The sequence below is a fragment of the Dipodomys merriami genome, unplaced genomic scaffold (genome assembly GCF_024711535.1).
Source record: "Dipodomys merriami isolate MVZ:Mamm:240054 unplaced genomic scaffold, mDipMer1.0.p SCAF_3, whole genome shotgun sequence".
In the NCBI taxonomy this organism is placed as follows: domain Eukaryota; kingdom Metazoa; phylum Chordata; class Mammalia; order Rodentia; family Heteromyidae; genus Dipodomys; species Dipodomys merriami.
In genome coordinates, this window is record NW_027204492.1 from 8,718,078 (window position 1) to 8,731,389 (window position 13,312).

The 13,312-nt window shown below is 41.1% G+C and overlaps 1 protein-coding gene across 4 annotated transcripts; it reads left to right on the forward strand.

Moving 5' to 3' along the window:
* Positions 1-653: 653 nt before the first annotated feature.
* On the forward strand, positions 654-13,081 carry Slitrk4 (SLIT and NTRK like family member 4). 4 transcript variants are annotated; one of them, XM_070039622.1, is made up of 3 exons: positions 654-776; positions 2,974-3,101; positions 4,815-13,081. In XM_070039622.1, the coding sequence occupies exon 3, from the start codon at positions 4,865-4,867 to the stop codon at positions 7,376-7,378; it is 2,514 nt and encodes an 837-aa protein (XP_069895723.1). In that variant the 5' UTR covers positions 654-776; positions 2,974-3,101; positions 4,815-4,864; the 3' UTR covers positions 7,379-13,081. The 4 variants fall into 4 exon arrangements, with proteins under 4 accessions (XP_069895723.1, XP_069895726.1, XP_069895724.1 ...); XM_070039623.1 differs by lacking the exon at positions 654-776 and adding an exon at positions 845-889; XM_070039624.1 differs by lacking the exon at positions 654-776 and adding an exon at positions 1,990-2,060.
* Positions 13,082-13,312: the final 231 nt, after the last annotated feature.

The following is a 13,312-nucleotide window of genomic DNA, read 5'->3' on the forward strand; positions in this document are numbered from 1 at the left end:
TCGACGACCCTGTCTGCCTTGACCCCCTCCTCCCCCCCCCCCCCCCGGGCTCTCCACGTTTCTTCGTCTTTTCCTGGATTCTTGGGTGCTCCCTCAAGGGAACGCGTGCACGCGCAGGGGTACGCGCGAGGGTGGTGTGTGTGTGTGTGTGTGTGTGTGTGTGTGTGTGTGTGTGTGTGTGTGTTCCTTCAATCTTAGGGGACTGGGGGTGGAGAAAGGACTCAAGTGTGCATATGTGGTGTTGCGGGGGCGGGGGTGAGGGGAGAGATGATGGAGGCAAGTGAGCAGGCCTTCAGGAAGTGGGGGTCTGTGTAATGAGGATAGGGGCCGTTCCTCCCCCAGGGGGTGTTTTAAGCAAAAGAGGGGGCGGATGGCAGGAGGGCAGCGCGCTTTCTCGGTGCGTGGGGAGAAAGGGAATCATGCTGGGGGGGGGGTGTCCCGGTGCGGGACTAGGAGGTTCAGGAGCGGTGGAGTCGATGTGGTTTGGTGTGTGGAGGGACGGGTGAGTGTGTGGGGCGGGGGCGGGGGCGGAGATTCGGCGCGTGTATGTAAAGGTGCAGCCCGTGTGCGAGGCCCCGGGAGCGCGCTCGGTGTCTGGCCGGGTGCGCGCGCGCGCGCCGCGGTCCGCCTGCTTGCCTGCTCGCACTGTTCGGCGGTTTCGGAGCGGCGAGCGGGGCGCGGAGAAGCTGGAGCCCGGCTCTGGTAAAGACGATCACGGAGACTGTAGCGCGAGCGGTGCCCACGGCGGGCGCTGCACCCGGCGCGAGGGTCTCGAGGTGGGTGAATTTCCAGTGGGGGCTGCGCGAGCTGCCCCGCCAGGCGCCCTGCCTCATCCTCGCTGGCCCGGGCTCGGCACGGACTGTGTGTGCGCGTGCCCCGAGGGAGACAGGTAGCTTGTTGTTGTTGTTGTTATTATTATTATTATTTTCTTGAGTTTCATTTGGTGTTGATGTGTGGCCAAGTCAAGTCGGCGAAGTGGACGTGTGGGTTCAACGCCCCCCGCCATCCGACAGAGCCACCCCTAGGTTAGCCGGCTCACCGGCAGGGTCGCGGGTCTCCGAGGACCGAAACAATCGAAGTGTCCTCAGCCTCCGCGTCGCCCAGGCAGCCGGGGCGGGAGGGCGAGTATCGCGGGGGGTCGATCGCTTGGGCGGCTGAGGCCGCTTGGCTGGGCTGGGTTTTGTTTTCTGCGCCCTACTGGCCGGCACTGTGCTGGGAGGGCGATGTGGGGCTCCAGGCAGTGGCCAGCGGGCTGCTCGGAGATTGCAGGCACCCTGCAAAGACAGAGCAGAGGCAAGGAGGAGCCGAGCCATGGAGTAACTCTCCAAGCCCTGCAAAGCCGGCCCGAGGCAAGCAGCGCGACTTTGCCAAGGTGCTTCGAGCTCCAGCCCAGGGCTGATGGCGCCGAGCAGGAATGGGAAACTAGCCTGGGGGCCGAGGGGGGCCGAGCAAAAGTAACCTGGGCCGTCCCTCCAGGCCTCGGAGCCTTGGGGGGTCACTGTACGGGTCATGGACACCCCCCTCCTCCCCAGAGCCATTGCGGCCTGAGCTAGCTCGGCCCCGGGGCTGGAGGAAAGGAAAATCCAACAGCTACCCCCAGCGGGACGGGAGCGCGCAGGGAAATGTGTGCGCAGCGGGGCTGAAGGGCCCCCGGGAGATCGCGCACACGAGCCACCTCTGCCACCCAGCCCCGCGACGCTGCCACTCGGGCCAGGGAACCGGGAGGGGGCCGCGCGCCGGCTCCGGGCACTGGGATGCGGCAAAACATTGCGGTACGCGCCCGCGCCAGCGGCCCCTCCAACCGCGGCGCTGCCGACCCGAGGTGGCGCACACAGGGGGCGGCCGCGGTTGGGTCTCTCAGCGGACCCCGCGCACCCCCTCCATCCTGGCTTTCCTGAGGGCCACAGCGGGCTGATTTGTTTATTTATTTATGGTTAACATTTCCAATCAGCTCCCGGGGAGCTCCCTCGACCTGAGCACCCTACTGTCCACGGCTTCCACTCTGCCGGCTCGCCCCCCGCGCCTGGCCACGGAGCGCCAGGAGCGCCCCTGGATTTCTGGTAGGATGAGATTTGTGTAGGGCTGGCGGGCGGGCCCTGCGAGCTAGGGGTCTTTGCTGAGCACAGAGAGGAAAAAGGCAGCTAAGGAAGTGGATGCGCTCTCTGTAGCCTGAGAGATAGCTGTTGGTACCCAACTTGTACTTTGTATGGATTTTTTTTTTAACTCGTTTTCTGGTTTGGTTTTTCTCGTGATTTTTATTTTTTGTTGTTTTTAGTTGTGCCACGTGAATAGGAGGTTTCTTGCGGTGACAGCGTCCGTGTGCTCTCTTTGTAGTTGCTTTTTCTAAAGGTTTTTTTTTTTTTCTTCTTCGTCTTCTCGTCCATTCTCTACCTCTCCCTTACTCCCTGGGCTTGAGGGCTCTTCCTCTTCCTCGTTCGTTCCTCCAGCTGCTTTTGGCTTCCTCTGTTTCACAAGAGCTCCATTTGGGAACTTCCCAGCTTGTCCTTTCGCACCCCCTCCCTCCCCCAAAAAATAGTTAAAGTAGACATTCCTAGGAGGACAGTGCATTCTGCGTTGTTTTCAGACTCGTTGGGGCTTCGATTCTTGTTTTTGTGCTAAATTCAGGTTATTTGAATTTATTTCCTTTCACTTTGTGTGCTTGTTGGATTGCTTTGGGGTTTCTTTGTTTTGGGGTGGGGGTGGGGGTGGTTAGGAAAAAGAAATGACTCAACTGAACTAAAATAGCTGTTAAAACCCACATCAACACGAGGCACATACAAAAAAAAAAGACCAAGTGAAATTCGGATTTTACAATTAAAGTTGGCTTGGATGATGTCATACTTAAGAATTATGACTTCTTTTTGCAATACCAATCATGAACAGGAGGAATATACTCTACATGACAGCCAAATAGAATGCCAGCAATGCTGACTGTATTCTAAATCAAAGTACTTAAAATGCTAATCTTTCTAGGTCGTGGCTAATGGATTGTCCACCTTGAGGCACGTTGGACTTTATCAATAGCTGATTCCTCCTGAGCAAAATAAAGACATATTGATGTGGCACCTCTTTTTTTTGCATTACTTCCTCATTGTTCCTAGGTATGTTGTTTATTTAATTAATATTTGGTGTTAACCAGTTTCCTTCCTATTCACTATGGGGAGAAAATATTTACATGACTAAAATTGCATCAGTAAAATGCATGGCTTGTTTCCTTTTGATGTTTCTATGAAGCACCAAGAAATGTGTGTGTGTGAGAGAGAGGTGGGGGGGGAGTGTATTTGTGTAACTGCACTCTAATGGGTTAATTTGCTTAACATTAAACTCTTCCAAGAAGTAACTCTTCATTTGTTTACAGAAAGGGACATGAGATGGTCATTTTAGGACGATGTTTGATAAATGGTGATTTTAAGATGAAAATGTCTTGCTCTGAATATATCTGCTTCTTCAGATGAAGCTTGTCAAAGATTGTAGTGTGTGAACGTCTCTCCCTCGGCAGTGCCAGTCTGTGGTCAAAGGGAAAGAGATGAGCATTTCAGCCAAGTGTCCATGAGACCTGGGTTCAAAGTGGCAAATTAAGGAGCACAAAAGGCTATGCAGAGAGAAGAGCCAGTTGTGTTGAGAAAAGCTGCTTGGAAATTAGCTAAGCAGTGCAGGGACAAACAGGTCCTTCTGCTATCTTCAGAACCTCAAATCTCAAATCCAAAAAGATTTTCTTCATCCACTATGTGAGAGCTGACAGGATACTAGATGCTATGTATTTGCTTGCAAAGGAAATGTGGCCACCCCCTACTCATTTGGTATTCTGTAACCCCATCGGCTATGTTATCTTTGTTTTTAAAGGTAGCGATGCACAGGTGAACTGATTCACGGCAATGTACTTAACTAGAGGCCAAGGCTAAGGCAAATCTTTTCGCAGGGCACCTTGCACATTGCTCTTTAAACTGGCTCTTCTCTAGCAGTGAGACCTCCATTGCCATGCCCCGTGGAAACCAGAGTCCTAATAAGGTCTCCACCCAGCATGATAATCTAGCTGCAACCTAGAGAATAGATATCCACTAATTGCCATGGCTTTCTGGTTCAAAGGACATGTCACACTTGATATTGTGGGTGCCTTCATTTCAGTTGCAAATAGAAAGCTTAAGGTTTGTGTTCAAGGGCAATTTGGTAGTGCCAAGTTAAATGTGAATTCAGATTACTATGGTGTATGTATAACAAACAACCTTTCTTCTATTGTTGGTTATGTATTATGCATATCTAAATTTTGTATAAACTGCTGCACATGTATGGGAACAGAAGGTGTATCATTTTGGTAGTTATTATTGTTTAACTGAGTGCAAATCCTTGGAGTTTTGTGTGCTTTAAAAATACAATGCTAGTAGCTGGGTTCCTGTGGCTCATGCCTGTATTAGCTATTCAGGAGGCTGAAATATGAGGATGACATTTCAAAGCCAACTCAGGGCAGAAAGTCTGTGAGACTCTCTTCTCCAATTAACCAGCAAAAAGCCAGATGTGGAGCTGTGGCTCAAGTGGTAGAAGGCTGGCCTTTAATAATAAAAAAAGGTCAGGGCCAGCACCCAGACTGTGATTTCAAGCCCCCGGACCCGCATGCATGCATCTGTGTATGTGTGTGTGTGTGTGTGTGTGTGTGTGTGTGTGTGTGTGTGTGTGTGTGTGCGTGCGCACACAAACAGAAACACACACACACAATACAATGCTAGCAATTATAGCCACCTGCTCACCATGGTATGATTTAAAACACAATTTTTTTTAAGTAATGACCATTGAAAAAATGTTTTCTTTTTATTTTTTAGATTATTTCTCTTTATTCAGAAGCATAAAGTTGTTTGCTGATTGCAAGAAGATGTTTCTTTGGCTCTTTCTGATTTTGTCAGCCCTGCTTTCATCGACAACTGCAGATTCTGATATATCGGTGGAAATTTGCAATGTGTGTTCCTGCGTATCAGTTGAGAATGTTCTCTATGTGAACTGTGAGAAGGTTTCAGTCTACAGACCCAATCAACTGAAACCCCCATGGTCTAATTTCTATCACCTCAATTTCCAGAACAATTTTTTAAATATCCTTTATCCAAATACATTCTTGAATTTTTCACACGCAGTATCCCTGCATCTGGGAAATAATAAACTGCAGAACATTGAGGGAGGAGCCTTTCTCGGGCTCAGTGCATTAAAGCAGTTACACTTGAACAACAATGAATTAAAGATTCTCCGAGCTGACACTTTCCTTGGCATAGAGAACTTGGAGTATCTCCAGGCTGACTACAATTTAATCAAGTATATTGAACGAGGAGCCTTCAATAAGCTCCACAAACTGAAAGTTCTCATTCTTAATGACAATCTGATTTCGTTCCTTCCTGATAATATTTTCCGATTCGCATCTTTGACCCACCTGGATATACGAGGGAACAGAATCCAGAAGCTCCCTTATATTGGAGTTCTGGAACACATTGGCAGGGTTGTTGAATTGCAACTGGAAGATAACCCTTGGAACTGCAGCTGTGATTTGTTGCCTCTAAAGGCTTGGCTGGAGAATATGCCATATAACATTTACATAGGAGAAGCTATCTGTGAAACTCCCAGTGACTTATATGGAAGGCTTTTAAAAGAAACCAACAAACAAGAATTATGTCCTATGGGCACAGGCAGTGATTTTGATGTGCGCATTTTGCCTCCATCTCAGCTGGAAAATGGCTACACCACTCCCAATGGTCACACTACTCAAACATCCTTGCACAGACTTGTGACCAAACCACCGAAAACAACCAATCCTTCCAAGATCTCTGGAATCGTGGCAGGCAAAGCCCTCTCTAATCGCAATCTCAGTCAGATTGTGTCCTATCAAACAAGAGTGCCTCCTCTTACACCATGCCCAGCACCTTGCTTTTGCAAAACACATCCTTCAGATTTGGGGCTGAGTGTGAACTGCCAAGAGAAAAATATACAGTCCATGTCTGAGCTGACACCAAAACCTTTAAATGCCAAGAAGTTGCATGTCAATGGCAATAGCATCAAAGATGTGGACATTTCAGACTTCTCAGAGTTTGAAGGGCTGGATTTGCTCCATTTAGGCAGCAATCAGATTACGGTGATCAAAGGAGATGTATTCCACAATCTTACTAATTTACGCAGGCTGTATCTCAATGGCAATCAAATCGAAAGGCTGTATCCTGAGATATTTTCAGGCCTTCATAACCTGCAGTATCTGTATTTGGAATACAATTTGATTAAGGAAATCTTAGCAGGCACCTTTGACTCCATGCCCAATTTGCAGTTACTGTATTTAAACAATAATCTCTTGAAGAGCTTGCCTGTTTACATTTTTTCTGGAGCACCTCTTGCTAGACTAAACCTGAGAAACAACAAATTCATGTACCTGCCTGTCAGTGGAGTTCTTGATCAGCTGCAGTCTCTTACACAGATTGACTTGGAGGGCAACCCATGGGACTGTACTTGTGACTTGGTGGCATTAAAGCTGTGGCTGGAAAAGTTAAATGACGGGATTGTTGTGAAGGAACTGAAATGTGAGACACCTGTTCAGTTTGCCAGCATCGAACTGAAGTCCCTCAAAAATGAAATCTTATGTCCTAAACTTCTAAATAAGCCATCTGCACCATTCACAAGCCCTGCACCTGCTATTACATTCACCACCCCATTGGGTCCCATTCGAAGTCCTCCTGGGGGGCCAGTGCCTCTGTCTATTTTAATCTTGAGTATACTAGTGGTTCTCATTTTAACTGTGTTTGTCGCTTTTTGCCTTCTTGTTTTTGTGCTACGACGCAACAAGAAACCCACAGTGAAGCACGAAGGTCTGGGGAATTCTGAATGTGGCTCCATGCAACTGCAGCTAAGGAAGCACGACCACAAAACCAATAAAAAAGATGGACTGAGCACAGAAGCCTTCATCCCACAAACCATAGAACAGATGAGCAAGAGCCACACCTGTGGGCTGAAAGAGTCTGAAACTGGGTTCATGTTTTCAGATCCTCCAGGACAGAAAGTCATGATGAGAAATGCTGCTGACAAGGAGAAGGATTTATTACACGTGGATACCAGGAAGAGACTGAGCACAATTGATGAACTGGATGAATTATTCCCGAGCAGGGATTCCAACGTGTTTATTCAGAATTTTCTTGAAAGCAAGAAGGAGTATAATAGCATAGGTGTCAGTGGCTTCGAGATCCGCTATCCAGAAAAACAACAAGATAAAAAAACCAAGAAGTCCCTGATAGGCGGAAACCACAGTAAAATTGTTGTGGAGCAGAGGAAGAGTGAGTATTTCGAACTGAAGGCAAAACTTCAGAGTTCCCCTGACTACCTACAGGTCCTCGAGGAGCAAACGGCGTTGAACAAGATATAGGTCATGCATTCTAACTTCATACAGAGGACATTTATTTAATGATGAAAGTGCCTTTTGTTGACTTCTAACTCCCAAATACTATATTATCAATAGGCATAGAGGCAGGTGTTTCCAAGGTTGTCTCATTAACTGTAGCTGCAAAGATGTATCAAGTAGAAGAGAATTTCCTTAATAGATTTTACTACAGAAAACCTATACTGTGGAGTCCTGTGGGGATACTGCAAATTCTATTGCCAAAGGGATGCTTTATACACATAATACACTGAATTTAACCTCAAGAGGCAAATTCGTTTTGTACCCCAATACAAAACCTTCGTCTCTTTGTGCTTTGTGAAGCAAGCTCAAGAAAACTGGTACCAGTGTTTGTACTTCAACTGGGTCCTTCATCTTGCACGTAGATTAAGTTGGTGGAACTGGAATAATCCTTTTGATTTGTGGCATTGTAACAACTCTGTGTAAAGATTATCTGAAAAGTGTAAAAAAAAAAAAAAAGCATGCAAAGAGAGAACATTCGATAGTATTTGTAAATCGGTAACCTTTATGGCCTGCATCTTGAAACCGCTGGATTTATAACGTTAAATTGTGCAGATACTTGTTTAAAATATACCATGCATTAAGTATAAAATAAATTTGAACACTTTAAGCATTACCTGTCTATACATAAAATCCTAAAAGAGAAAAAAAAATCCACGTGAGTAACATAGCATTTGTGGTGATCTGAAGAAATGCGTGATGTTTATCAAAATTAAAAAATGGCTCAAATTAATCTAACCCTAGAGTTTGTTCTCAGTTATGTGAAAACCCCACAATCCTTAAAGGTTGTCCAAAATTAGCAAAGTGCTTACCGTGTGAGCGCAGTCAAAGCTATTTTTGTAACATAATTCATATTTATGAAGTACTTTGTATACTAAATAGGAAAATATGTACTCCTTAAAAATGTATTTACTATGCTTGACTTATTTTCCTGATCACAGCAAATTTATCAGTAAGTGTAAAATTTAGATAGAAAAAAATACTTAACTGAAATGAAAGCAAATGGTGTACAGAAATATTTTGGACTTTGTGATCAGGTATAATTTAAAATTAGAAAAAAAAGTTTAAAAAAAATCAAAAAAGAAACAAAAATACAAAGAATATAAAAATAAAAATCAGTTTTGTGCTATTCTTGTGAATTTAACATATTATATTCAGATTTGTTAACAAGTGTGCATTTTAAAATAGGCTCCTTAGTTTCATAGTATTGTGTCTAGAGCACTGGTCATTTGCCATCAGTTGTCTTGCTTTTCAGGATTCTATGAGATTAATTCAAGTAGTTTTCACTATGAGTATTTAAAACAACTAATGACTAAGCTTAATAGTATCTTGTATGCATCTGTATCCTGGTCTTTCATCATTCTGACTACTATCAGATAATCTAGTAGAACTACAAACATCATGGTAGTCTCGGCTATCAAAGCCACACTGTAACATTTGCATTGGACGCAGATGAGCTCACAGTCTGCAACTACAGTGATATGTCCCTGTGTTTGCTCATGCTGTTAAATTGTAAGTAAAAACTGGTCAAAGGAATTAAGTATTTGATAACAGGTTAATATTTGAAGAATTTTAAGAGCTCCCGATTGCAAAGTGATATTCAGAAATATATTACCTTCTTGGTAAGCTGATGTGTATATGTATGTGTGTATATATATATATGTATACATACATACATATACATATATGTACGTATGTGTATATGTACATATATGAACATTCATATGTATTTATTCATTAATTACAATATCAGTCAGTAGTTAACCAAGAAGGCAAAACATAGGCATTCTTCATGAATTTCAAGTGGAATATATTTTGGTTCAGTTTCTGAGATGACATTATGATGAAAAGTTAACAAATGATTCCTTTAGTAAGGACTATTTTCAGGGCTTTATGTGTCTGTTCCAAGATTATAAGTAAAACTTGGCATTCGTGGAGGTGTATGTGTGTGTGTGTGTGTGTGTGTGTGTGTGTGTGTGTGTGTATGTGTGTGTGTGTGTATGGATATATATTCATACATATAGATAATTTGGAGAATTTTTTAAATAGCAAAAATATCTCCATATGTATGTGCTGGTGCTCTTAAAGTTTTAATGTGTAATTTTAATTTTCATGACAATGTCTGTGAAAATTTTATATGAATATAAAAACATCTAAACAAATAATTGCTTTATGATCTTGAAAGGAAAGACAAGATGTGTGCTCAACAGCTTGTATTCATCTACAATTTCATAAGGACTTTTAATAGGCCATTACCATGCGTGCATGCATCCATGGAATAAAGGGCTCCTAATGCGTACTGACAGGATAACAATGCAATGGCTGCAAAGAAAGTGATTTCGTTCACCCTGTCAATAATGTATGGATGGAGAAATCTTAAATAGACACTTGTGGGAAGAAGTAGAACTGTCCATCCATGATCTGGGAATAATGAGTCATTGGGATGATGCCTTTTTATTCAGTGTGGTGATGTTTTAAGATGTTTCCAGATTTCTGCAGAATTATCAATGGCAAGAGTACCTGCCTCCATCTCACAGCTTGCTGTAGTATATTGGCTATCTCATATTCTTCTGCTGAAAGGTATAAATGTTAAAAACAAAATAAGGATAAAGTAATTTAATTGTACATGGTTATTTGAAGGTTCTAGTTGTAAATGAACATAACAACTCCTTGGTTAAGGCTAATATAGTTTCCTTAACTAAAGTCATTGTGCCTACATTATACAGTGTATACTATTTTTCACCTGTCTCTCATTAGTTCTACTTGTATATTTTATGATAACGTAGCTAGGCATTAGTTCTGAGTTGAGTGCAAGAGCAGTTAAAATACCGTATGTATATTTTGTTGAATTCGACTATAACCTTGATGTTAGTTTAACCCCTTAAGGTATAATAATGTGCACCAGTACAGAATTTTTAGTAGAACTTTTATTCAAATATAAAACAATCCAAGAAGTGCTAGTTTCTAATGGGTGAGTCACATCCTGGGTGTGTTGGCACTATAGTCGTGTATGGACTGTGTTAGAACAGCTACAAAGAAAAGTAGATCTCATGAAACCAGTGAAGGGGTTGAGATAATATATTGTGTTTGTGTAATATAAATCAAGTTTTAAATTATTTTTTTATGAAATCAATAAATATGATTCAATTCTTCAAGAGTAAATCTTTGTGTAATTTTCTGAGAAAGCAGCTATTAAAGTAGTGATTCAAGTCTATAAGGCAATTTATATTCTATATTTACTTTTTCATTCTGAGTAATAAACCAAATAAATATATTAGAACATCATTTAAGATCATCCTTCTTTTGTTCTTTTTAACATTTAATTTTTTTAAGCCATAAGGATGCGTAAATTATACAGGGCCTGGTCCCATGAATAATGTCAACAGATATTTCAGAGATAACAGAATACATTTAGAAATGTATGGTGATAAAATTAATCTATAATAATTTTGCATGGCTTTTACATTGATATTGTGTGAAATGAGCACAGTGAAGTTTTTTATTTTGTTTTGTTTTGTTTTCATTTTGGTATTGTTATTGATGTCACATCCAAAGACTTGGGGAGGAAAAATATTAAGAATGTATTTATAATTGCTATTTTGAAATAAAGAAAACACATTGTATTGTTTTTAACCCTGATTTGATTTATGACTATTTTACATTCGTTTATAAAACAAAAATAAAAACACTATAAAATCTAATGTAACACACAAAGGAACTATTTTAATGAATTTTATTTGCTTTTAATTACATCAAGATCTTAGAGAGAATTTATTAAATGCCATTTTTGTGAAAGCATTAATAAAAGTGTTTGCTACAATGGTATTTCTGGAGCCACAGTTTATTAAATATATTTGTCTTTCTATTATTTTTCAGAGGAAACAAAGCAGTAGCCAAACTGAGCATTATCACTCAAAGTTGAGGGTAAGACATATAGCTCAAAGATAATGTTTGTACCAGTTAATTGTTAAATCTCTGTTAAAAGATGCCTCCTTCACAGACATATCTGCAATCTGTGTTCCTTCCCACTAACCCTTTGGAGAAGGGTGAGGCAGTGCCAAGATCAGCACTTGCCCATTCTTACTAATCACTTGGAATCTGACATAACTTCAGATAAGAAAGTATTAATATTTAGCCTTAAAAATAATCTCAAACCTTAGAAAATCTTCAGACCTCTAGTTTTTTAACGAAATAAACTTTACTGATTATAGCCTAGTTGGGCTATAATCGTGGGCAAATTGTGATTTTTAATTTAATTCCATTAAAAGTAGACAAAATGATCCATCTATCACTTAATACAGTTACGATAGTGGAAGAAAATGAACCCATTGCATTATGACCAATAGCAGGGCAGAAAAGAATAAGAGCAGCTTGCCTTGACCAATAGGCTGTGTTTAGAGCATGTGCATGTAAAGGAAGACAAGATAGAAAGGAGCATAGACAGAAAATGTTAAGATTGGTGTAGCCTTATTTCTATACATAGCTATGCCAAAAGTATGACTACTATAGCAGCACTTTTGGACTAGATGCCTCATGTGTCCACATGTGACACATCATGGAATTGGGTTTTAGTTCTTTGTGAGTATTGAGCACAGGACCTTGTGTATCAGCCATTTTGTTTTGTAGACAAATAGCCTCAAATCAAAGGTTGACATCATTTCCAGTCCTCATTATGTTATCCACTACAGTCAGCTGGGATGAACCAGAATATTCTGTTTGTGGTGTTACTCACTGGGAATGACAAGTGATATACATCATGTTCATCTGATTTTTTTTTGCCCCTTCAGACTTTGTGAAGATTTGTTTTCTTTTATTAAAAGCAGATGATAAGCCAAAAATGAATGTTTATAGGTTACCTTAATTTTAAAAACTGCCTTAAACATAAAATTTTATTTATTTCATTTCTATTTCTATTCCATTGGTTTATAGGATATGATTTTAGGAGCAAAAATTAAGGAAGAAAAATTGCCTTCTATTGTCTGTGAACTAATATGATTTTTGTTTTAAAAATATTTTAACTTGTTTTTCCCATGTCTATAGAGGTACTGTAAAGGAAGACTCTGAAACCCTTGAATACTTTGGGCCAAAAAAATCGCTATTGAGATTAAAACACGCCAATTCCTTAATGTATGATAATCATGAGACTTCCTCCCTTATCTGTAGAACCCAGAACCAAAACAGAATTTTTCAATTTTCTGCTTTAGTTTCCTTTGGTAGATAGCACATAATGGGAAATAGAAATTCTGGTGATTCCTATAATACAATAAGAATGAGAAAATTACATGTATGTCTTTAAAAGCCAATGAAAAAGACTTTATAGAGAGATAATGTGAATACATACTGAATAAACACACTATTACTTTTAAGTTAGGAGTAGGGAGGAGTTAGACCTTTGAAGTTCATGTGCAATATATTTCTCTTCGTTGCCAATTCACAAAATTCACAATTACTAAATCAAGTCAGATACTGCTGATTAATAGCCTAAGAAAGCCATGTTGTATGGTGGATATTGCTCATGAAATATTTGAAAATCACAGTAAGCTCTGTTCTCCTTACTAAGAGTGCAATGTATATTTCCATCATTGTTTCATGTAAATTGAATCATTGTGCTACAGTTCTGGAGTTGGTATGCAGTGACTTTAATGCTGTTTTCATGAATAAAAGTCTTTTCTTATAGGTCACATTTGTAGCCACTCAGTGTGTTTATTAGTGTGATATTAGTGAAACTCAAATTCAAAAGGAAATGTCAATAATCTGATATGTAATTGATAGCCTATTAATTTATTTGGACAGACAGTTGTACTTATACATGTACACAGACACAACCAGAAAGTGTAACATATGTAAAGAGTTAATGCACAAAGGCAAATGTCTAGTTGATGTTAACAACTAAAATCCTAC

Coding starts and splice junctions, on each gene's coding strand:
- Slitrk4 (XM_070039622.1), top strand. CDS start 4,865: ATGTTTCTTTGGCTCTTTCTGATTTTGTCAGCCCTGCTTTCATCGACA.